This window comes from Nicotiana tabacum, chromosome 10, assembly GCF_000715075.1.
Source record: "Nicotiana tabacum cultivar K326 chromosome 10, ASM71507v2, whole genome shotgun sequence".
In the NCBI taxonomy this organism is placed as follows: domain Eukaryota; kingdom Viridiplantae; phylum Streptophyta; class Magnoliopsida; order Solanales; family Solanaceae; genus Nicotiana; species Nicotiana tabacum.
Window position 1 is genome coordinate 4,406,524 of NC_134089.1, and position 26,782 is coordinate 4,433,305.

Consider the following 26,782-nt stretch of genomic DNA (forward strand, 5'->3'; position numbering starts at 1 on the left):
GAGCAAGCAGTAGTATGTAGAACATAGTGGCAATGGTCAGTAAGGAAAAAGAGATTCAATTTATCAAACATCAAAACATGTTTGCATATTTTTGACATGAAACTTCTTGGTTCTGTCTTATTCGAGAATATGCACATACAATTAGGCATTAGCCAGTCGGTTAGATGATAGAGATAGCAACATCTCAGGTTATTCAGGACGCATGAAAATAGAGGGTGAGAAGAGATGGTTTGTTTACAGTAAAGTCATTTTATTATAAGCATTTAGCGAGGGAATGGTTGCTTTTCCACATTTATCGGTTTGGATTCTCAGGGAACCAAGGAAGGCGTGTTTTTTCACTTGATTTGCAGCAAGGGGAGTTATATTGACAGTTGAAAGTTTAAAGAGAAGTCAAAGAGCTTAGGGTTTTGTCCTGCCAGTACTTATGTGGATCTTGTGGAAGGAAAGAAATAGGAGATCTTTTGATGGGATAGAGAACCACTATTTAACATTTCAGAAATACCCTCTCAATCCTAGTTTCTTTTTGGTGAATCCATGAAGTTCTACTGTGTAGAGAAGATAGAATGTCGTCTCTAGAGATTCATCTTATGTTGTAGATTCTCTACTTTTCAGAATACTACTCGTATATTGGAGATGGATATATTTAATGCTACTTATGAAATAAAAAAAAATACTAAAAAATTTGCCCATGAAATAAATCATCACACCAATGATCCAACCAACTGGGACAGGATCAATAGATTTCTTTTCGAGATTTCCCAATATTTATAAAAATTATTTACCTTATAAAAATGATAGAGAAAGCATAAGGCAACCAAGAGCAGTGAAGAATCAAAAATACAGGAAATGGGGCAAAGAAAAGGAGTGATCTTAAGAAGAAAGGCTAATAAAGGAGCAAGAGGTAAAATATGTGCATAAGCTTGTGAGCCATTATCCATGCCCCACTGACCCTCGATATTTTCTGGATTATCAAAAATAAAAAATAAAAACAATTGTGAGAACCTTCTCGCATAACAAGGCGTTCCCAACTGAAAGCCAGAACCTTCAGGCATGCCTTTTGTTGATTAGTGTGACTCAAGAAGATTTGATTTGGGAGTATTGATTAGCATGATTTCAGGAGATTTGATTATATTTAGGAGATCTGATTTTATTCTGATTTTATTTGATTTGCTAGTTTGGATTGATTGTATAGATTTATTTCATTCCTTAATTAGCATTAGGAGCTTTGTATAAATTCCCTTGCTCATGGGATGTAAACACATACAGAAATATAAGAAGCCTTTCATCTTCTCAAAATCTACATGGTATCCGAGCCATTTCTGCCTTTTTTGAGGTGAGTTATCTCCCTCGCAGCACTAGGGTTCCGTTTTTATCAAAGAGGTCGAGTTTTCTCTCTTGGTGGTTGTCTGCAACACAAACTCCCTCTGGTCAATTTTGTTTTTGGAATTTTCTTTTCTATTAGGGTCGTTGGAACATTCTGAACCTATCTCTACCAGTTTTGATTTATCAGTTCACTGGAGCTAAGGTTCGCTCGAGACAGATTTGGTTTCAGTGAGGCAGATAATTTTTGAGCAATTTTTCTTCTGATTTGGCAGAAATATGGAGACAGAGACGGTTTCTGGAGAAATCTTGTTTGAAATTCAGCTTCTCCATCGCCTCCTAGCCAAACTTGACTCAGCTAATGCTGTCACATCCAATCATGTGCAATGAGTAGCCTTTGCTGTTCACTTTAATTCTTGGATTGTTGATTCTGGTGCAAATAGACACATGACAGGCTGTTCTAAAGGCATTGAAAAATATTCTCCATGTCCCAAAGGAGATAATGTTAAAACAGCCATTCGTTCTTTGACACATATCTCTGTAACAGGTTCTGTTGTTTGTATTCCTAATATTAAACTATCATCTGTGCTCCATGTCCCTGAGTTCCCTGTCAATCTTTTATCTGCTAGTGCCAACACCAAAGCGCTAAACTGTAAAATCGAGTTCTTTTCCGATCATTGTATTTTTTAGAGGAAAAATGATTAGCAGTGGTAGATTGCGTATTGACTTGTATATATTAGATGGAATTCAAAACTCTGGTCAAGCCTTTTTTGGGAAAAGGATGTCAACCAAGAAATAACACATTGGCATAGACGGTTGGGACACCCATCATTCTTTGTTTTGAAGAAGTTATATCCCGATTTGTTTTCAAGGACTCGATTTGAATCTTTGTTTTGTGATGAGTGTGAATATGTCAAGCATACTAGAAACTCTTATCCTGTGAGTGATAATAGAGGCACAACTCTGTTTATGACTACTCATTCCGATGTATGGGGTCCTACCCAAACTGTTTCTTTGTCTGGTAGTTGATGATCTGTTACTTTCATTGATTATTGCACTAGGATGACTTGGATATATTTGTTAAAAGTCAAAAGTGAAGTTTTCTCTTGTTTTCAGTCATTTCATAAGATGATTTATACTCGGTTTGATGCCAAAATAAAATTCTTGAGAACTGACAATGGCAACGAATACATGGATAAAAGATTTGGCGCTTATTTGGAATCCAATGGGATAGTCCCATCAGACTAGTTGTTCTTCACGAGGAGATGGCCCGATTAAAGAAGTTGTTGGCACGTGAATTTGAGATCAAGGAACTAGGAAAATTGCAGTACTTCTTGGGAATTGAGGTTGCTAGATCCAAAAGAGGAATCTTTATTTCTCAAAGGAAGTATATTCTGGATTTTTTGAAAGAAGCGGGTATGACAGGTTGCAGACCCATAGAATCGGTCATTGAAAGCAATTACAAGTTAAAAAGAGGAGTTGGAGAATTAGTTGATAAAGAGAGATATCAGAGGTTGGTTGGAAGACTAATTTATCTCTCCCCATACTAGACCAAACATAGCCTATTCAGTTAGCCTGGTGAGTCAGTTCATGCATGATCCTCGAGATCCTCATATGCAAGTTGTCTTTTACATTTTGCGGCATCTGAAGTCTGCTCCAGGGAAAGGTCTACTTTTCTCCAAACATGATCACCTCCAAATAGAAGCCGTTACAGACGCGGATTGGGTTGTATCTCTAGATGACAGAAGATCAACATCCGATTACTGTATGCTCGTAGGAGGGAATTTGGTTACTTGAAGAAGAAAGAAGCAAAGTGTAGTTGCTAGATCAAGTGCGGAAGAAGAATATAGAGCTATGGTCCAAGGTGTTTACGAACTGCTTTCACTACAAAAGCTACTACAGGAATTGAAACTGTATGAAAAGGGAAAAATTTCCTTTGTACTGTGACAATAAGGCTGCCATCAGTATAGCTCATAATCCAGTCCAACACGACCGAACAAAGCATGTGGAAATTGATCGACACTTCATCAAAGAAAAAGTTACAACTGGTGTCTTGAGTTTGCTTGATGTGCCATCGGAAAAACAGCTAGCTGATGTGTTTACCAAAGGTCTCAACAAGCGAACTTTCCATACTTTGAGTTGCAAGTTGGGTATGTGCGACATCTTTGCACCAACTTGAGGGGGAGTGTTGGTTAGCATGACTCAAGGAGATTTGATTTTTTTTTTTTTTAGCAATCCGCTAGGCAAGCGCCTAGGGCTATTTTTTTATTAATAAAAAAAAGAACAGAAAATACAACAATTAGGAACAGTACAAATAAGGGGGACAATATCACCGGTATTGTTACCTATATGTCTTGGCTATATAATCACTCCTCTGCGCCTCACATTGCGTTATGATGGCAGCCTCATGTAGAGGATTCATGGTGTAGCTGCCGGCAAAGTCTCACGAAGGCATATAATCTCATAGCCGTGTGGATATTTTTTCAAAGGCATAGGATCAAGGCAACCCAAACCGGGCTAAACCTTACCTTACTAATCCTATTGAGGCAATGAAAAGGAGATTTGATTTAGGAGTGTTGATTAGCATGATTTCACGAGATTTGATCATATTTAGGAGATTTGAATTTATTTGCTTTGCTTTGATAGCTAGATTGATTGTATAGATTTGTTTTATTTCCTTAATTAGCGTTAGGAGCTTTGTATAAATTCCCTTGCTCATGGGATGTAAACACATACACAAATATAAGAAGCCTTTTCTTTTCAAAATCTACACATTCCTTACTTTTTGGGGTTTTAGTAGTGCAAGATTATGGGCGCTACTAAGCCTTTCTTAACTTTTTCAGAAGACCAATTGATTCGAGTGGAGCTTTTGCCAGATAACCCCAGCAATGCGGAAAGAGAAAACGGCAGAACACTAAAAGATCATCCTCCACAATCGCCCAATTATCATTTCTTGCAGCTCATCAGATCATTGGGTTAAGCACGGTTCAATTAGCTTAAGTACTCCAGGAACTAGTGATAAGGTGGTATATTGTCAGAGGTGTAAGCAAAAACTCTGAACTCCAAAAGCACAACTATATACATGCACTTACAAAACAACATAGGATCATGTAATGAAGTCACTGTAAGAGTCCTAATTATCAGAGGTTCCCACCTGAGCTTTGGTTCATTGGTAAGAGCACAACGAGTAATATGTGGGTTAGGCGCATGTCATGAGCTCCAAAGTTTCGCAGACATAAAGCCTAGTATTTAAGTGGAGAAAAGTAGAGAGGCAGGCCCATTATCCACCGAGTGTTGAACCGTGCACTGGCTGACCCCGGGGATTTCTCGATTATCGAAAAAAAGAGTCCAAGCTATTAGAGCTATTGCACCAAATAACTTCCTATTTCAATATGAGGCATCTCATTTTCAGGGAAAAAACTACTCTTAACTGAAAATTGCATAATGCAGACAAAGAACCGTTTGAATAGCAAAATAGCTGGAAGATGACATTCAACTTTAAGTGTCCTAGTTTCCAGGAAAGACAAAACTCTAAATTGACAAATGCATATAGACAAGCTAAAAAGATAATAGGTTAATGACTGACTCTTCGCTTCTGGAATTCCTTGGGACAATTATTAAGGGAGTATCGAGTGAAAGGTCCAGCTTTATTGCAGAGGCTCCATCAACCTCATATTTTTGAATCAACCATTCAATCCCTCCCACTTTATCAACGAGTTTAATAGCTTCCTCAGTATGGGGAGTGGCAAGCTCCATGAAGTACGCAGTAATCTGCAGAATAAAAAAGGTATGAATCTCTCAGTTCCTATAACAATCCAAAATTTTCATGCAGACATACATACCGCAAAGTATCCCTCCGATTGACGAAACAAAACCTAGTATAATATAGAGAGGAAAAACCTAACAACTCTTATCATCTATCAGACATCCACTTGGAAGGTCCAGCAATGCATGATGTCTGATTCTGCTATCATTCATAATGTTCTGACTTAGAAAACTTAAGGAACAAAAAACTGATCTAGCGCTTTCCAGGTCCATGTGGAAGTGCATGTTCACCTCCAAAAAAAAATGATTACGTTCTTTTTGTATTGTACTGAACGAAATCATACCACAGAGTTGACAGTGAGAATACCCACTAGTTATAACTAGAGCAACGCATCAAGAAATGCTAAGTCAAAAACAAGGCAAATGGAAAGAGCAAGTTTTATATGTTAAAGAAATAAAACGCTTACCTCTTGAACAAACCTATAAAGGAAAACTATACGAACTGCTGAAAGTCGACCCCGCAAGCTGTAGTCATATCCTTCATAATCGTCATCTTCTGTACTATGAGACTTGAATACAAACTGATGCAAAGGAGAAATCATCTTAGTACAAAGAAATCGAAATATCTGTTACAACAACATACCCAGTGTAGTCCCACAAGTGGGGTTAAAGAAATTAAAACAGGTAGCTACGACAGAACCCCAATTAATCGCATATTCCATATGTGTGTGTGTAAGAAAATATGAGAGAAATTGGACAGCTGACTCCCATCCATAAAAAGGTGGCGGCTTGAAAATTCTGTTCAGAGAAATAACTGAATACCTGAATGAGTGATTCAGCCCCTTGATTACGAATATCACATAGCCAACCCCATCGCTGGTCGGAACCAAGTGTTAGATCACATAGCCTGAAGTTTCCAAGGGTACCTTCTATGGAAGTAGAACTTGGATGAACCTTGTCAGATATAAAAGTAAAATATCAGGACAAAAAACATAAAGGCATAAATTCTAAAACTGTGATCATATGGGTGGGAATCCAACAAGAATATGTCTGAATGGCCAATCAAAATTCAAAAGAGAGAAAAAGCAATATGAATTTAGCATCATGCAAGGGTCCCACCTTAATATCCAGCAGAAAACTTTCTTGCACAAACATAGCAAGCTGAGAACCATCCTCCTTATTGAGGAACACTGTAACACTGTCAACATTCATGTTTAGAAAAAACACAACACGGTCTTTTCCACGACCAAGCAACCCTTTGACATGTGTATGGCCCTGTTCTTCTGTTTTCTCTTTGTTCACTGAAGATTCATCTGGATCTTTCGGGAGATCTTTATTATTTAACATGTTATTTCCTGAACTCAGATCAAAGCCAAAATCGATCAAAGCAACAAGAGTAGGTCTGTTGCAAAAGAATTCCAGCTTGGACATACTAACACTCATCTGAAATTTTTCAAAGGGAAAAGCAATAGGTAAGTGAATCTCTCCAGCTTTTGCTCCTTCAAGAAAGCTATATTCAAGTCAAGTATGCTACCTGCGTATCTATGCCATCATAATCAGGAGAATCAGGAGTCCTTGTTATAAATGTTAGAGACACAAAATCAGAGTCATCAGACCCCAATGCCTCATAGAAAATATCACCAAGAACACTTCTTCCCCTCAATAGCTCCTTCTCAGGGGTAGTAGCTTCAGCAGAATCTGTAAAGGCTAAGAAATCTGGCAAGGCATCCTTGAAAATATCATCCTCTTCTATTACCATCAAAGGTAGCTCTTTCCCATGAGGTTCCAAGGGGTCAGGACAGCTGGCAGCACCATGATCCATCAAAACAGAGCAAGCCAGATATTGGTGACCCGAACATAAAGAACGTTGAAGTTCATCATTAATTTTCAAGGAGTGCAGTTTCATCTTTACTGTCAAGTCACCTTCAGAATGCAATACACGCACCTGGTAAAGAATATAACTCCATTTAATGTTTAATTTTTAAGACAACAATGCATAGTAGCTGATGAATTTCAGTTTAACTATCACTAATTAAAGCTAAATTGTGACAGCATTTGAAACTAAATTGTTAACAGTGTTCTTGATTCCACATGCATTTAACAATCTGTACATAGAAAAGGGTTATCGTCTACATGAACATGAGTAAAGTTCACAATACTAAAATCCCTCCTGACTGCATAACCTGCAGAATATGGTCTGTCAGACATGCAAGAACCAAGAGATATTGCAGTTACATGGCAAGCCCTTGTTCCCTTTAAATTCTTCAGTAAGTTCCATGCCGAGATACAAATTTGAAATTTATAAAGAAGACTAATACTGAATATAACAATATGCAGAAATGTTTACAAAATTATCCTTCATAGCTTTACAAAATAAAAGGCTTAGATGTGAGCTTGTTGGCATTAGATAATCAAACTTGTAACTTCTCCTCATGATGCTTATCCTATAGCATGAACAGAATACCACGTTGATATTTCAAGATCAGAACATCATTTCAATCTACAAGGTTGAGAATATTTCGCAGTTCATTGAATTCACTAACAGGATCTCAAATCTGCAAAACCTTTTACCAGCCCTTCCTTTCCTATCAATATTCAATATTACGGTAATTCAATTGACAACCAAAGTCATATATCAACAATTTTCCTATAACTTCTTGTCCAAATACAAGGAAGCAAGCATTCAGTCAAACAGCTGAAATACAAATCTCGTACAAATGTATGAAAAAGCACAGTAAGGAGATTATGAACACACAGATTTGACTATTACTAGGTATTTGGTAACATCTTTATATAAAGATTAATTAGACACATATCCATACGAAGTTCTGAGTGCGTGCATCTGTAGGCATATCCACAAAATGCGTCTCTCTCTTACTATGTACGTGTTAGAAGCTATGTAAATAAGTATAGTCCCACGTGGAATAGGACTAGAGTATGTATTGTGTATAGTTATAAATAGGGCTCATAGTATATAGTTAACACCTCAATAATATATATTTTTACCTCATTTCTCTCATGGTATCAGAGCCACCGTGAAAGATTCGTCACTGTGCAATATACTAGCGATTCCGGGAAGAAAAAAGGTCACTGTGCAACTTTTCCGATGATAATTTGCGTCAGAAGTCAATTTTATCAGTGATGTGCAAAAACCAACACCACCACAAGACTCACTGGGCTCAGGCGACCAAACTCCAGTCAACCCCACCAGAATATTCCTCCCACGCGCCCTTACGCGCCGATCAGATAGAGGATTTTCCGGCGAGGGCTCACGCGCCAGCGCGTTAGACCCCTTCCGGCCATACCATACTATTTTCTTTTTTGAGAAGGTAACAAGCTTTGTATATATATTGACTGCATTAAAGGAAACAGTCACCCAATTTACAAAACAACACCTCAGCATTTCGCAAACCTTTCAATTTACTTTCTAATTTTTTCCTCCAGAAACAATACTACATGAGCAGTATTTAACTTACGAGAAAGGAACTTCACAACACGTCATAGGTCATCTTGCTTGACCACTTGAAGATTTAATCAAAGAACATAAAATGAGTTTTCACATACATTGACGTAGGGAAAGGCAAAGTACTTCATGAATCAAGTAAAAGGGAGCAAAACCTATTGTGCTCATGCCACGCATCAACGGACAACTGTTCAAACAATACCCACCCCCCCTCCAACCACCAAACTTTATTAGTAAGAAATATATATATTTTTAGCTGCTCCCAAAAATAATATCCAACAAAATGTATATTTTTTATATATGTGGATTATATGCAAAAATTATACATAGTTTATACACTTGCCGGCTAGCGAAATTAGTACCGGCCAGTTTTGTATTTTGCCCAACTTTATTTCTCCTATTGATGCATATTTTTCTTTTGATAGGTCCCGAGTACTGCCATCCATGGCAGATAATTTACTTGATCAAATCCTACACAGAATCTAAATACATACAACATAATAAAGATAACCAACTAGAAACTGTACTAAAGTATAGGAAGTAAGAAAAACCTTTCCACCAGCAGCAAGAACATCAAGCAGTAGTGTCTCGTCAAGTCTCTCTGCAAGATCATCTACAGCCTGCAAATTTGATGGGAAACAAAATTGAAGAAACATAAGTCTTTGTACACCTACTAAAATCATCACAAGGAAAAAAAACCAAGTAAAGCAAAATACTTCCACGAAATCTGGACAAAACAAAGATTAGCAGGGATGACAATCCCGACGACCAACCTTTACATATAATGACAATTTCATCTCAATCAGTGTTCCATTAACAACAAGCTCAGCTGTCCTCGCATTTGCAGCTCGAGGTTCAGCTATTTCCATTACACCATCACTTAGTTCTCCCAGTATGTTCATCGGAGGAGGAGCCTAAACCCAAAGACATGTAAAAAGGTACTGAGTTTAAGGTGGTTACAGGAAGTTAGACAAAGAAGAAACAGAAAACCAAAAGACACTATTAGTATATCATACAGAAGCTCGATAAGTGGCTTTTGTAAGTTCTCTCAGCCAAGTAGCCTTCGTCTCCTCATCACGGAACTCTATTATCATGGTGCTAGAGGACTCCAGAACCTAATGAAGAAAAGTAAAACACATGGAAGAACAAAAAAGCACTTGGACTCATGATGTAATGAGGAGATTAAATACATAGCAGGAAGAAAAAAAGAAACACATTGGTTGTGGTACAACAAAATTTACAATAATTTAGAATAGATGAGAAAGAGCCATGTTACTCATCCTGTACATGCAGGAACAATCAGGGTTGAAGGACTAATGTAGCCACATCCATTAGGTAAGCCAATAGCTAAACTACCAAGGCTTGGTTGCGATCATGGAAATATCTTATTGGAAAGAACCCTTGCTTGTCCATGATATAAGGTACTTCAGCTCTCCTTTATGGCAATCCCAACATCATATCTGCTTTCATTTTAAGGAAAGTTTTTAACACTTTAAAAGTTCCAAGGGACCATTTATACAGTTCTCAAACTAACAATATATGTATGTATGATCTTCCAGGTTCTCCCAACAAAAAGAAAACCATCACGTTTTCAACTTTTTTCCTAACAAAGTGTATCCAAACCCCAAAGTAGGTAATTTTTTAATTATAATCGACCTGAAAAGCTTGTGTGTTAAGCCCTGACCCTGCTTGTTCATTGAAAGAAATTAAAGCAATGAGTTACAAAGAAGGAACGGGGTTTGCCATACCTCCTAAATACAAGCCCACTCCTCTACATTTTGAGCCTATGCAAAAGACCTACGCGTATTAATTTCCTAAACCTAACCATGCATAGAAAGCCCTACATATGAGAAGATCATTAAACAGTTACAAGATAGATATGAAATATGTAACAATATCCTCTGAGAAATCCAAGCAGCTAATCTTGAATTTCTTTCTGGGGAAAAGTGACCATCATGGCCGCATTGCTCATTTGCTCTTTGCACCCAATACGGCCCTTCTCTTCTAGTATTCGTACTGATCTAGGCCCGTGCTGATAAATCCTTTTCTTTGTCTTATTGATTTGTTTACCATTTCCCTCATTCGTCATTTTCTTGGAGATTGAAGAGCCACGATTCTGGTGCAATGATTCTATTCTTCTATGAAAGTGTATAAACTCGTGCTCCCTTCATTTCTTTACGCATAACTCCTTTTTTTCTTGGTGTAGAGACTAGAGGGGTCTCGAAACAAAACAACCATTGCCCAAACATTTTCTCGGACTTCCAAATTGCGTAAACCAATTTCCATTGAATTATAGGATTTTCTTCAAAGATGGTTTTCCTCGCAAAAGATCTCTCTTTAGAATTACTTGATTGTTTAATAGTAAGATGTTCCTTTCTCTGAGAACTTCCATCGGGCAATAGGTTACGCGTTGTCTTACTCTTAATAGGTTACGCGTTGTTTTACTCTATTTATTTTAGGCCTTTATCAAATATTGTCTATGCACCTTTAGTCTCCACATTTTCTCTTGATTCTTGATTTCCCCACCTTCCAACCTTTCTTCCTCCTATACTGCATTTTCACAAGTATGTGCAAACTCATGCATTTTAACAAGAGTATGCATGGTCATCTATGCGTGAGGACAGGATTTCAATGAGGAGACTTGCATACCTTCTGCAGATCCATTCCTCTGGCGCTGATGCCGATACAGGAAAAGGTACCTCCGATATTGGCAGGAGGAATTTCAAGTACTTGCTTACCAGCCATGCTATAGGGTTCACCACATCAAAAACAGGTTCAAGACAACTTCCATATCAAGGAGGTGAAAGAAACAAAGCAGAGGATAAAAGTATGAAGACAAATATGAAAAATCTTAAACACGCACCTTGAGCATCTAAGATAACTGTGGGACAGCTCAGAGTCCAATGCATAAAGATATAAACCAGATAACACAAGATAACATGGTTGCCATGAAGCAACTGAGTAGCCAATCCCCTAAATCAAGAAAACAAAGTAAAGTTAACAATATTAAGCCATTGTTGATTCATATAGTGGCTGCAATTCACACAACACCTACATACCCTCCAAACAAGGATCCGAGCCTCAATTGCAAGATCAGGAGGATACCAAGGGGCATATTCTGGTGGGAGATTTTCAATAGCAGGCTGCTCGGTATCTGGCGTTGCTCGGTATAATATGTCTAACAACTCCATCAGCCTGCGATATCTCACTGGCGAAAAGTGAAGGCCAAAATTGGGAACTTGAACAGAAACACGCATTGACGGATGGCCGGGATGAGGCACCTTAATCTTCCACCAAAAAAAAAAGGATAAACAGTAACAAATTAAGCAAGCACAAGAACAAAACATCAGAACCCAACTTCTAATTAAACACTAGAGATCATGACATTAAAACAAAAGAAACTACTTTACTACTTTGTACCTGATCCACAATAACAGCCATTCCACACTTATCAACAAGAGAGCATAAGTTCTTGGCATCTTCCGGGTTATGATATGCCGAAGGCTGACATGACAAACTGCAAGCCTGATCATCAGAACCGCAATCTGTAAAAGAAGCTGCTATGTCCCTTCCGGAGATATAAAAACGAGAATACAAACTTTGGTTCTGATCACCCAGTAGGCCATCACCCTATATCCAAGACATGTATGTTAATAGGTTAGGTGAAGTATTTTTTTTATAAGGTAAATTATATTAATCAAAAGGGAGAAAACTCCCGTATACAAGAAGTATACCAAAAAGTATATAAAAACAACTTAACTTCTTGAACATTACATACCTTGGTATGTAAAGTAAAATGACCCAAATCCAAAAGAAGATGGCAATCACATTGGGAGGAGCCACGTGGTCTAACAGGAACTCTAACTTTTGGAGCATCGAGATCAATGTCAAGGGCAAATCTGAGAAACGAAGTTATCAGCACCAAAGCATAATCCAGTCCAAGATGCAAACACCCAAGAAGCAAGAAACTAAATCATAAGAACCGAATTGTCAGTCACATGCAGTGTTATTAAAAGCCATTGTTTCATTGCTTAAACCGATGTACCAAGGGGTCATTGCTTCATGCATGAAGCTATGCACTTTGGAGAAGTGTGCGCTTCAAACAGTAACGTCCAAATTGATCCCAACGAGAAGCAGTCGATTCTTTGAATCTCAACTTTGAGGAGTTGGATTAATATCACCATTATCACAAATGGAATCCCAAAATTACTTATTTTAATTGCAAGTTGATTATTATAGTACTAAATTCTTATAGGTCTGGTACTTTTTAATTTTCCATAACTCTTTATTGGCAAAGTAATAAAATTTCATTAAAAAAAAGGACAAAACACGCCCGTATAAAAGAAAGTATACCGAAAAGTAGAAAATCTTACAAAAAAAGATGTGGTATTCTACTAATGACACCCAATCTTCAATACATATAGGAACCTCGTCGGTGTACTAAAAAGAAATAAGGGATAAGAGGTTATTCCTCAAGTGTACATAATCATTCTACTCCATCAAAAGCCTCCTATTTCTCTCCTCCATACGATCCATGTGAGAGCTAGAGGGGAAACATCCCATGTCCTCATTCTTCTCTTCCGTCTTAAAAAGGTCCGGCTAATCATTATTTTTTTAGTACTGCCTGGCATCACTTTAGAATTCCAAACAATCTAAAAATATCTCCCACCGCGAACAAGTTAGTATCCGACAATCTAAAAGGATGGTAAATCACATTCCTAAGTTTTTACCCATGAAGCACCACACAAGTCATCTTCTCCTTTCCTCAAATTAGTTGTAGTCAAGAACATCCGCCTCGAAAAAGGCCAAAAAAACACACACATTACTCCATACCTAGGGGATCCATATTGAGATATGTGGAAAAGCTGACTCCTCCCTAATAAGAAGCTTCTCATAATAGGACTTAACAGAAAAGACACCATTATCTATTGTCCTACAGCTCCATGCATGGCTAAAATGTGTAATTTTTTATTTGTCAAGCAATTCAACCAAGTTTTGTAACCTCCCAATCTTGTATGTTCCCCTTAAATATTAAATCTCAATGCACTTCACCCATTGTAGACGACTAGACATTGTATCAGTTGGAATGTCATCTCCTTTTGACATGAGATTCTATACATGTTTTGAGATGTGATTCTCAAAATATTGTACCCGCACACCTATGCGCCCAAATCACTCCCCTCCAAAAGGCATTATCTTATACCCCAACTCTCAATAACCACTTTCCAAGAATGCCTTGTTAAAAACCCTTAAATCTTTAATCCCAAGTCCACCACAACACTGTGGCCTGGTGACAGTCGCCCAATTTACGAAGTGACACTTCCCTGTGGTGATGACTGTAGCATGTAACGATGACATAAAATATGTGGGGCCTCTTTTCTACCCTATCTATCACAAGGTTCCAAGTTGCTTAGTCCTTGTTAGATCCTCCTAGTGGTAAACCAAGATAGGTCGTAAGAAGAGCCCCAACATCGCAATTTAACACATGTGGTATGACCTCAATATTCTCCACCTCACCAACTGGAACGATCCCGCATTTATCCTAACTTGTGAGTTTCACTTCTCTCTTTTTGCTTCAAGATCCATGGACATTGTCAGCTTTTTGCACTTTTCGATTTTACATACACCAATCACATGTCCCTTCTATTATGTATTTTTGCAACTTGCTTTTGAACTAGTAAAAGATCTGAACAGAAGAGAAGCCTACTAGTTGCCAATGCAGTTTAGAGGCCCAGTTGAATATTCACATAGGGAGTATTTAAAGAGCTCTATGTTGCAAGACTTGAGTTCACAATCCACATAAATGAATAGAGAATTATTTCACTTTCATGGAAGCGTGCTTTGGAAACCACGTGAAACTTCTTCAATTGTACATTTTCTTTGTCAATAGGGTGACTTGGTCTACAAAATGGAAAAATGAATGAGAAACGGATGACTAAAGATGGGTGTTTGATGATTAATCACTTTTAAGGTTCTTGTATATTACACCTCAAGGAATAACCAAATTATATCTGGTTGTGATAACTATTTTGTGGATCAATCACTTGTCAGGTTAAATAAAAAATAAAAAAAAACGTAGCGGCAACTTGCTTTTAACCTATCATAGATCCAGAACTGCAACACAAGCTTCCTAAGATTTTAGAATGACAGTTTCATACGAAGAAAGGGAGATTTCTTGAGAGTTCAGTACTTTGATTATTCGCACTATCGTGAATGTATGGCCAACTAGATGAATGCTCATTCCTTCAAATTTATAGATTTTCTTCACAATTGTATTCATGAAAGAGCACACAACTTAGAGAATTAAGGCTTAACATTTGATAAGTCCTATTAAATTGTGAAAGACAACTACAGGAGAGAAACAACGTGACCTCCCACCATAATTTTAAGTACCTCTCCTGTCAACATCCTTTCTAGTTGAATACACCATAGAAGAACCTTCAGAATTCCTAGTGCTCCTCGTTCAACTCTGCCTTTGATTTCTTCTTATTTTCTAGTCTCTGCTACTTCTCCTCTTCTTTTTATATATTAAAAACAACACTTCCCAAACTCCTCTACCCAGGAGTCAAAGAACAGCTTTTACCATTTTGGTCCCTTGGTGGCACCAAGCCACCAAACTTCATGGCTAGAGGTGGAGTGCTCCTTCCACTAGGCAATCCTCCTTTGTTATTTTCAGGACGAAGAGGATGTCGGACGGGTGGAGGTGGAGTACGGTGGTTCCGTTGTACAAGAACAAAGGTGACATCCAGAGATGCAACAACTATAGAGGTATCAAACTATTGAGTCATACCATGAAAGTGTGGGAGAGGGTAGTAGAAGCGAGGGTGAGGAGGACGGTGTCTGTATCAGGCAACCAGTTCGCATTCATGCCGGGCCGTTCTACTACGGAAGCTATCCACCTCATTAGGAGGTTGGTGGAACAGTACAGGGATAGGAAGAAGGATCTGCACATGGTGTTTATTGATCTAAAGAAAGCGTATGACAAGGTTCCTAGAGAGGTTCTTTGGAGACGCCTAGAGGCTAAAGGTGTGTCGATTGCTTACATTAGGGCGTTTAAGGACATATATAATGGAGCTAAGACTCGGATTAGGACAGTGGGAGGCGACTCCGAGCATTTTGCGGTTGTTATGGGGTTACACCAAGGATCTGCGCTCAGCCCATTCCTGTTTGCTCGGGTGATGGATGCACTGACACACCATGTTCAAAGAGAGGTGGCATGGTGTATGTTATTCGCTGATGACATTGTTCTGATTGACGAGACACGGAGTCGCTGATGACATGGTGTTCTGATTGACTTGTCCCGTTACAGATTCACCAGATTTATTACATAAACGGTTAGGACATCCCAGTTTGCCAAAACTTCAGAAAATGGTACCTGGCTTATCTCACTTGTCCACTCTAGAGTGTGAGTCGTGTCAGCTCGGTAAGCATACCCGCTCCCATTTCCCACGGCGTCTTGCTAATCGAGCAGAGTCACCTTTTACTTTAGTCCATTCAGATGTTTGGGGTCCTAGTCGAGTTAGTTCTACCTTAGGATTCCGCTGCTTTGTCAGTTTCATTGATGATTATTCCAGGTGCACTTGAATATTTTTGATGAAAAATTGATCTGAGTTGTTTTCTATTTTCCAGACCTTCCACACTGAAATTCAAAATCAATTTGGGATTTATATCCGCACATTTCGTAGTGATAATGCCCTAGAGTATTTGTCTTCCCCATTTCAGCAATTTATGAACTCCCATGGGATTATTCATCAAACATCTTGTCCGTACACATCCCAACAAAATGGGGTAACTGAAAGAAAAAATAGACATCTTATTGAAACTGCTTGTACTCTACTCATACAATCTCATTTGGTGTCTTGGAAGAGCAAGAAACAGAATGTGGTTGCTCGGTCTAGTGCAGAAGCAAAATATCGAGCAATGGCTATGGCCACATGTGAGCTAATTTTGATCAAACAGTTGCTCAAGGAGTTGAAATTTAGTGAGATTAGTCAGATGGGACTTGGGTGTGATAATCAAGCTGCTCTTCATATTGCGTCAAATCCAGTGTTCCATGAGAGAACTAAACACATCGAGATTGATTGTCACTTTGTTAGAGAAAAGATACTCTCGGGGGATATTGCTACAAAATTTGTGAAGTCGAATGATCAGCTTGCTGATATTTTCACCAAGTCTCTCACTGGTCCTCGTATTAGTTATATATATAACAAGCTCGGTACATATAATTTATATGCACCAACTTGAGGGGGAGTGTTAGTTTCATTGTATGAATAGTAGTAAATAACCCTAATCCCATAGGTATTAGGAGTAGGACATGTATTGTATATATAGGGCTCATTGTATCATTGTCAATTAATTAATCAATAATATATTTTCTCCCATGCATTCTCACAGATATTAGATATGCTTTTAACCCTATCACTCAGAATGTTAAATGCCAAAAAAGAATAATGCATAGCCCTCATGTATCAGGCACCAGATTTCTTTATGTTAGAGTGAGGAAATAATGGCAAAATCAAAAAACAAATTAAGCAACCTGCTTTGCTTCTCGAGTACCATTTGAAATTGCTCCTGCGCTCTGCGAGTCATCTTTTCAATCTTATTCTGCATTAGCAACATTAGCTTCATTAACAAAATGTTACATTAATATGGCAGTAAAAATGATATTCAGGATATTCAAAAAAATCACCTGTAACACAGTTGCAGTTTCTAATGCTACAGTAGGGCTAACAGCATTGCTCCTTTTCATAAATTCTAAAAACCGGTCATAGGTTTCCCTGAAAACCTGTCAAGTAATTTTGAAAGACAAAGTGATTTCAGATTTGTTTGATATTCAGATGCAATACCAAAAACACAAATCAAAGAGCCAGAAAAAATCTTGACATGAGAACTGACACAATTACCTATGCAAAATTGTGAATTAGACATGAAATCCAACACATAATTATTATATTGGGTGCAGTTTATATTTTTTTTGGGACAAGTATGTCCCTAAACTGAGCACAACTGTCCTATTCTGGAAAGCAGAGGCATAACAAATAGGTCGAAATAATTTTGACAAGTATATAGGATTCCTAGTGTAACTAAAATAAAAGCTTTAAAAAAAAACTAAGGCCCAAGGCGATCACAGCTTTATTGGGGAAGTGGCTGTGGAGATTCGGGGTAGAAGAGCATGCTCTATGGAGGGAGGTCATAGTAGAGAAGTACGATTCCACGGGAGGGGGTTGTAGGACCAAGGCGAGCACAGCACCTTTCGGGTGTGGCATGTGGAGGAGCATCATGAAGAATTGGGAAGCCTTTAATGGCAACATCACTTACAGGGTGGGAGATGGAAGGAGAATCAGCTTTTGGAATCATAGGTGGTGTGAAGAGGATACTCTGAGGGTCTCTTTCCCCACGTCTTCAGAGTTTCAAACCAGAAGGAATTGATGGTTCAACAGATTCGCAACGAGCATGAGGGGGGGGGGTAGTATGGGACATCTCATTTAGAAGGAACATGCAAGATTGGGAGATTGCGAAGCTCCAAGATTTGTTGGCACGACTATATGGGCAAGACAGGCCCCAGCCATCTTGTGATTCTTGGAGATGGGGGTTGCATGGCGATGGTTTGTTTACTGTAAAGTCCTTTTACCAGAGTATGTTAGTGAGAGAGGAGGCCATTTTTCCATACTCCTCGATCTGGATTCCTAAGGCGCCCATGAAGGTGTGCTTTTTTGCATGGCTAGCGGCGAGAGGAGTGATCTTGACTACTGAAAATCTGCGAAAGAGAGGAATTACACTTATTAGTTGGTGCTACATGTGTAAAAGCTCGGGGAAGAAGTTGATCATCTTTTGTTGCATTGCCCTGTGCCCTCGGGTTTGTGGAGGGCAGTCCTGAATCTCTTTGGTGTTCAATGGTGATGCCAAGCACTGTAAAGGAAATGTTATATAGTTGGGCAAGTTTTCGTAGAAGAAGAAAGCAAAAGGCATGGAAGTTTGTTTCGTTAGCTCTCATGTGGATAGTTTGGGGGAGAGAAATAAGAGAGCTTTTGAGGGGATTGAGTCTCCTTTTTCACATCTTAAGAATAGACTTTTATCTTTGATCGCTTTTTGGTGCACTCATATAGCCCCTACTTGTATAGAAGATTGGGCGTCATTTGTAGAGAATCATGTTCCGAAGTAAATTCTCTACTTTTTGGTATACTTCTTGTATACGGGAGTTTTCTCCCTTTTGATTAATACAATTTACCTTATCAAAACAAAAAAAACTTGAGGCCACGAACATTAGAAATTGACCTTAACTCAATGATGATAGCGAAGACAGAATTAAGCATAACCGTTCCTTCCATATCAGATCTGAATCCTAATTGGAGAAGAAGACGAATCCCATTTGAAGAAAAGAACCTAAATGTCGGTGCTCTCCTGACTCCATACTGATATTTCTGAGGATTTTATGCTCTTCCTCATCCCCGTCCTCCCCCCCCCCCACCCCCAACTTCTGCTGCACCAGGATATTTTTACCAGTTCTCAGCTTTTCTATTACTGTTGGTTGCTGCAAATTGTTTTCCTCCTATGCTGCATTATGATGCATTAGTTTTTTGAGCCATGTTTTGCAGTGTACTTGTTTGGTATTTGGTGCCAATTTGATGATTTATTTAAGATCTATGGATCACAAGATATATTAAAATGTTTTTTTTAGTTGTTGTGGCAGCTAACTATGTTGCTCGGATACGGGTGGGGATCTAGAAGTCAGATAGGTCATCACCTAAATATTAGGATCCGGGGATACTGATAGGAGTACAGTTCGGGGGAGCTGATACGACCAATAAATGTATAATAAGACGTATATAAGTTATATTTTGATTATAGTAAAAAAAAATTATTAATGATTGTGCAAAAAAGCATGCACGCGTACAAAAAGAATACCAAAAGGTAGAAAACCTACAAATTTATTACGACATATATAAGTATATTTCGATAATTAATTGAAGTTATTGAGCCAAAAGTAATATAATGAAATTCTAAGCACTTAGTATTTTATTCCTAAGATATCTCATGTGATAGCAAAGCCTTCTCACACTTAACATAAATATGAATGACATAAATCCAAAACCAAACCAAATATCTAATCAACCTATACTTCTTGGCCATAGGTGTAATCAAAGAAACCAAGGTAAATAGACCAAATCTTGTGTGGATCCAACACCCACACTCAAATATCTGATCAACACGGGTGCGACAAGGATTTTGAAAGATCCGAGCAATATAAGCAGTTACTATTATTTTTTAGGGGTATTTTATTGGTTCACACAAAATAAATTACATACATCAAGTATAATGTTATGCCCAAATAACATCAAGTACCCCTAACTTAAGAAATTCCCTGTCCCCTTAAACTTCATTTATGCATATGTACCCAACACAATCCTATATCTGAACGGTTTAGATAGCTAGTAGATTTTTGTAGTTATGAGTGTATTAAATTTCAGGGAACAGAAATCCATCATTCGGATCAATATAAAAACATTTCAAAACAGACATGTAAGACAGTGTCCTTCCAAGTCAACTTTCATACTATTCTGATTGAGGGCACTTTCAATGATATTAATATACCTATCTCAATCTGGAGATAACGGGAAAAACTCAGTTTAACGAATGAGACAAAGGGATTCATCATATACTGTTCGTTCAAAAGCACTATATGCTCCATCGGCCACGCTATTACTAATTAAAGGCAGTCTGGTGCACTAAGCTCCCGCTATGTGCGGGGTCCGCGGAAGGGCCGGACCACAAAGGTCTATTGTACGCAGCCTTATCCTGCATTTCTGCAAGAGGCTATTTCCACGGTTTGAACCCGTGACCTCCTGGTCACATGGCAGCAACTTTACCAGTTACGCCAAGGCTCCCCTTCGGCCACGCTATTACTATTGCAAAACTAAAATTCCTTTTTTCCTTCCCAAACAATACTTATTAATATATCAAGGTAAACTCAAAAGAAAAAGCACCTAAAGGGTCCGGCGTTAATTCAAGTTTCAAATATGGGGGAAAAGTGTTCTTTATTTCAGGGGAAAAATCTTTTGAGCTTGTTAACATCGGAGATGCCCACACTAAATGGTTTTCTTTTACAGAGCGTGGCAGGAGATTTACAACTAGCATCAGCATCGACGAAAACAATCTCATGTGGGTTTGTGATGCTATGAAACAAGCATCAAAGGGGAGAGGAGATCTATACAGAAGATGGGGGAGGAAATAAGAACAATATCTTTACAGGGTATATCAAAATTACAATATATATGGTAGATATTTAAGAATAGAAGCCTGGCAGGGAGATAGGAAAAAAGCGGTGATTGTCCCGGAAGCAGAATACAACAGCGGATGGAAGGAGATAGCAGAAAAAATCCTACGCTTTGTTGGGAATCACAGAAGAACCATCCCTATACAACCACCACCTCAGGACAAATCTTACTATGATGCCGCCAGAATTAAGAGCTGGCCAGATCTCACCACGATCACTCCTGCTCCATCATCAGTCGAGATCAACCACCCATTAGCCAGAAGCTTGGTTGGAATCTTTAATGATCCTTCCAATTTCAGCCCAGATTGTGAAACCATCCAAAAGTGGTTCATATCTAGATGGAGAACTGCAGCCTGCCTCAAAGTCACCCCATGGAGCATAATAAATTTCTTTTCAAATTTCCTTCAGGTGAATGGTTCTGGAACGGCAGACGCCTTTCTCTGGAATGGTGGTCACCAACAACGGGCACAATCTCGGACAGAAGTAGATCGGAAAATTTTTGGGTCAAAGTCTTTGGGATCCCTCTACATGCTTGGACATTAGACTCCTTTAAAAACATAGGAGATCGGTGCGGTGGATTTATCGGAATAGATGAAGACACAAAAAATAGAACACACCTCTATTGGGCTCGGATCTGTATCAGAAATTCCGGCAAGAAGCCACCGGCGACTATGGTCTTCGAAGTTGGGGATTGGAGCTATGAAATTACAATACTTCATGATACCCGGTCTCACCCAAAACCCACCAGTCAAAAACCAGTGTTGGGTACAGTAGCTTTCACAAAAAGCCGGTCTCTGCAGTCGCTTGTGACATCGCTTCCACTAGTCAGTCAATGAGGGCCCACGAGAAGGGGACAGACTTTAATTCAAAAAATGTGGAGCACCCAGCTTCAGTTGGGGAAAACTGGCCCAGCATAAACCAATTAAAAGGAGGGGAGAAAAAAGGGAAGCAAAAGTTGGACCTAAATATTGGGTAATATGCTAAAAGCCCAAAACTGGCCAAGAACAAAAAATTCTCAAAGCCCAAACCAGCCATTTATTGGAGAGCAGTTGGTTGCACATATGACCCTTGTCTTCACAAAGCTTCAACAGTGCAATTATAAAACCAATTCGACCCACTCTCGGAGGAAATACAAGCGTTAAACCACACTGCCTCAGACAAAATTCTTCACCCCCCAATCTGATGCTGATGATGAAGCAGAAAGAATTAGCCCTAATTTGTCAGAATTGATCATGCAATCAGTATCTCCAAGGGTTAGCGGCTCGGATTCAGATTTTTCTTCTCTGTCTTTCAACAATTTCCTCCCTCTACAAATGATTCGTCAAAATCATGCATGCAAATGGTGGACACTCCTATAGTGGTGGAAACCTCAAGATGGACGAAGATGGCTCTTTTGAAAGCTTGCAAAGCATTCGGGGTACATACTACAGGCTTTGAATCAGACATTATGGGGCTAATCCTTAGAATGGAGGAGAAAAGGAAAATCCAATTGCAACAACAGGCAAATACAGAAGCGGAGTCAAAAAAAGGGAAGTCTAAAGGGGTTCAGAGCTTTAAGAAATTGCCTTGGGGTCTACAAGAGGGCAGTAGCAATGGCAAGAAAGAAAGGAGCAGGTCTCAAAAGATCCATCCTAAATGAAGATCAAAATCCTAAGTTGGAATGTACAGGGTCTCAACAGGAAGAATAAAAGGAGTACTTTAAAATCCCTTGTGCACAAGTGGGGGATAGATATTCTATGCTTACAAGAAACAAAAATAGAGGATTGGAGCAATTCCTTGATTAGTCAAATATGGGGGAATAGATGGGTGGCATGGGCTGAACTGAAGGCATACGATAGCAAAGGGGGGATCCTAATTATGTGGGATAAAAAGAATTGGAATTGTGTTGACTCTGAAGTGGGGAACTTTTCTATCTCCTGCAGATTCGAAAGTTTATTAGAAGATTTTAACTGAGTATTCACAGGGGTGTACGGTCCTCATACCAACCCTGAAAGAATTGTCCTTTGGCACGAACTTGCAGCAATCAGGGGGTTGTGGTCTGACAATTGGGTAATTGGTGGAGATTTTAATGTCTGCAGATTTGAAAGTGAGAGATTAAATTGCATAAGAAGGTCCAGGACAATGATGGGCTTCTCAGACACAATCCAAGAGTTAGGTCTGATAGATCCACCACTTCAGGGAGCTCTATACACATGGTCAAGAGGCGAGGCTTCTCTACAAGCTTCAAGGTTAGATAGATTTCTATTCTCATCTGAACGGAATGAAATATTCAAGAATGTGTACCAAATTGCTATGCCCGGAGTAATTTCAGATTATAAACCAATCCTTTTGGAGAGTGGAGACTGGGAAACTACACCTTCTTATTTCAAGTTCGAGAATATGTGGCTCAAATCAGAGGGGTTTTTGGACATGATAAAGGGATGGTGGTGGCAATCTTACTCAGTTACTGGCAGCCCAGACTTCATCCTTATCCAGAAACTAAGGAACGTAAAGAAGGACCTTACTAGATGGAACAAAGAAGTCTTCGGTAAAATGGAAACCAAAAGAAACAAGGCTCTTGCTGATTTGCAATCACTAGAGCAAACAACAGAACAAAGAGTGCAAATACCAGAGGAAAAGACGAAAGCTTTCAACTTGAAAGTGGAACTTGAACAGTTGGCAGTTGCTGAGGAAATCTCCTGGAGGCAAACGTCCAGGTGTCTATGGCTGAAGGAAGGAGACAGGAACACAAAGTACTTTCAGAAAATGGCAAACTCAAAAGAAGGGACAACTGTATTGATAGGCTCAAAGTGGGAGAGGTGATAATTGAAGATAAAGGATTAATCAAGGAGGAAATTCTGAACTACTATCAGAATTTGTACATAGAGAAGGAAACATGGAGGCCTTCAGTAGAATTTGCAGGGTTACACAAACTAACCTCAAATGACAGAGAGGAACTGGAATCTCCTTTTGAGGAATCAGAGGTCCGTGCAGTCTTAAACTCCTGTGCCCCAGACAAAGCTCCAGGCCCTGATGGTTTCACCATGGCATTTTTTAAAAAATGCTGGGAGGTTCTCAAGTCAGACTTCACGGGAGCCCTTAACCATTTCCACCAACATGGTCATATGGTTGGATCCTGTAATGCTTCATTCTTAGCACTCATCCCAAAGAAGAAAGGTGCCATGGAGCTAAAGGACTTCAGATCAATCAGTCTAATAGGCAGTGTATATAAATTGGTGGCGAAGATCCTTGCTGATATAATGAAAAGAGTTATTGGGAAGCTGGTCTCTGGTCAACAAAGTGCCTTCATCAAAAACAGGCAAATCACAGATGCTTCCTTGATTGCAAACGAAGTTTTGGACCGGAGAATCAAAAATGGGGAAACTGGCTTATTGTGCAAACTCGATATTGAGAAGGCTTTTGATCAATTAAACTGGTCATACCTTTTCAACATGCTGAAGATGATGGGCTTTGGTGATAGATGGATTAGGTGGATCAACTTCAACATTTCTACAGTGAAGTACTCTGTGCTGGTGAACAGAAGCCCAGTAGGTTTTTTCTCTCCTCAAAAGGGCCTCAGACAAGGAGATCCTCTCTCTCCATTCCTCTTTTTACTAGCCATGGAGGGCCTTACACAAATGCTAGTCAAAGCCAAGGAAATGAATTGGATACAGGGGTTTCAAGTGGGCAGAAATCCAGCTAACTCAATCACTGTCTCCCACTTGTTATACGCAGATGATACACTGATCTTTTGTGGAGCAGAGAGAAGAAAGGTATCCGCTCTGGCTTTTTAGGAAGAACACTGTTTGCAAGATCCGGTCTTAGTGAGAGAGTTGGGATTGAGCTTTCACTAATACTAATAGAAGAATTTTTAGAAGTATCCCATCTCAACCTCACCTTGCTCATCTTTGAAGTCATCTCTGGATTACACATCAACATGCTGAAAAGCACCATATACCCAGTCAATGAAGTCTCCAACATAGAAGAATTGGCAGAGATCTTGTGTTGTAAAATAGGATCCCTCCCCACTACATACCTAGGTTTACCTTTGCGTGCCAAATACAAATCAATCGGAGTATGGAGTGATGTGGTAGAAAAAGTGGAAAAGAGACTCGCAACTTGGCAAATGCAGTATCTCTCAATGGGTGGCAGACTCACTTTAATTAGCAGTGTTCTTGACAGCGTCCCTTACTTACTATATGTCCCTATACCCTATGCCAAGCCCAGTTCTGAAACAGCTAGACAGATTGAGAAGGAGGTTTCTGTGGGAGGGGAACAGCACAACTCACAAATTCCCCTTGGTAAAATGGGTTAAAGTTACTCGGCCTAAATCTAATGGGGGAATGGGACTTAGGAACCTAAAGCTCCATAACAAAAGCATGTTAATGAAGTGGCTATGGAGGTATGGGCAACCTGAACCAGCTTATTGGAAGGAGGTCATTACGGCAAAGCATGGAGCTCAAAACCAGTGGCGCACCAAAGAAAACAATGCCCCACATGGGGTGGGACCATGGAAACATACCAGGTCTCTTCATACTGACTTTACCCAGGAAATAACATATAGAGTTGGCAATGGCTCTCGTGTAAAATTCTGGGAGGACAGATGGATTGGTAACACAACACTGAGAGAATCATATCCTGGGTTGTATCAGATAGCTAATCGACAGAATTCATTGGTTGCTCATAACAGGGAGGGGAACACATGGAGTCCTCTATTCAGAAGAAACCTTCAAGATTGGGAAATTAATGATATGCTTATGCTATTGTCCACATTGGAAGAATGCGAAATTGAAGAGCATCAACCTGACAGACTCATTTGGGGCAACTCAACAGGAGGAAAGTACACAGTCAAGGCTAGCTATAACCTCCTATGTTCACAGAATGGGATGCTTGAGGACTGGCCTTGGAAGCACGTCTGGAGAAACAGACAACCACTCAAAGTATCTTGCTTCACCTGGTTAGCACTCAGAGAAGCTTGCTTAACACAAGATAACCTAAGAAGAAGAGGTATTGTACTTGCCAACAGATGCTATCTATGCCAGCAAAATTCAGAGAGTGTCAACCATTTGTTTCTTCATAGCCAATAGCAGGTGACATTTGGAAGTTTTCCTACTCTATTTTTGGCCTAGCATGGGTGATGCCTTCCCACATCAAAGATGCATATGTTAGCTGGACTTTTTGGAGAGTTGATAAAGCCATCAAGAGGATCTGGAGAATGATCCCAGCTACAATTCTCTGGTGCTTATGGAACGAAAGGAACCGCAGATGTTTTGATGGAATATCAACTCCATTACACTCTTTAAAGGCCATCTGTTTAGTTAGCCTGTTTAGTTGGAACTTCCATACTCCTGTTAATAGTGTGGATAATTTTTTGGATTTTGTTAGTTCCTTGATCTTAGCTTAAACATTGTACAGGAGCTAACTCAGTGTACACTTTTGTCATCTTTTGTAATTTGCATCTTCTGGATGCCTTATTAATACAATCTCTTACTTTATCAAAAAAAGCACCTAAAGGCTAATACCACCCATATCCAAAGAATACACAAGATCCCTCTGTCTTTTAATATGTTAAGATTCCTTCATCACTTGCACAACGACTTAAGAGCCATAGCTTCACGAGGTTTACAATTTAAACACCAATAGTATCAATTTTCAGAAAGAGGTTCCGTATAAAATGAAGAAACTAGCCCAATGTAATGCCAAGGTGGTAGTAATTGAGATACATGCTACTACGGTTTTGACTTTAAAGAAGCATGAGATTATACAACATATGAGGTGGAGAACATAGAACAGATAATTGAGATCCACAGGTGTAACTAGGATTACTTCCTACAACTTACTTAGAATAAGAGTTGGCTGAGAGCCTTAAAGATTCTGCAGTACACAAACCAGCAATTGAAAGGGTGAGGAAAAACTAGCAGAACGATAAAAGAGATTTATCTAAAGGGGGAAAAGAAATATTATGAAGAGTACATTATCCA

General features: G+C 39.1%; 1 protein-coding gene across 4 annotated transcripts in view; it reads right to left on the bottom strand.

The window, feature by feature from the left end:
• LOC107798809 (uncharacterized) overlaps positions 1-26,782 on the bottom strand; it is a 97,922-nt gene that overhangs the window by 34,721 nt on the left and 36,419 nt on the right. For all 4 annotated transcript variants that reach the window (XM_075222503.1, XM_075222502.1, XM_075222505.1 and 1 more), the window contains exons 16-30: positions 17,238-17,333; positions 17,085-17,152; positions 12,327-12,447; positions 11,969-12,178; positions 11,608-11,835; positions 11,412-11,521; positions 11,198-11,294; positions 9,565-9,663; positions 9,322-9,462; positions 9,100-9,168; positions 6,620-7,030; positions 6,205-6,528; positions 5,908-6,039; positions 5,553-5,666; positions 4,907-5,091 (exon numbers count right to left, since the gene is read on the bottom strand). In XM_075222503.1, the coding sequence (XP_075078604.1) occupies positions 4,907-5,091; positions 5,553-5,666; positions 5,908-6,039; positions 6,205-6,528; positions 6,620-7,030; positions 9,100-9,168; positions 9,322-9,462; positions 9,565-9,663; positions 11,198-11,294; positions 11,412-11,521; positions 11,608-11,835; positions 11,969-12,178; positions 12,327-12,447; positions 17,085-17,152; positions 17,238-17,333 (2,405 nt within the window). The remainder of the gene's footprint in view (positions 1-4,906; positions 5,092-5,552; positions 5,667-5,907; positions 6,040-6,204; positions 6,529-6,619; positions 7,031-9,099; positions 9,169-9,321; positions 9,463-9,564; positions 9,664-11,197; positions 11,295-11,411; positions 11,522-11,607; positions 11,836-11,968; positions 12,179-12,326; positions 12,448-17,084; positions 17,153-17,237; positions 17,334-26,782) is intronic.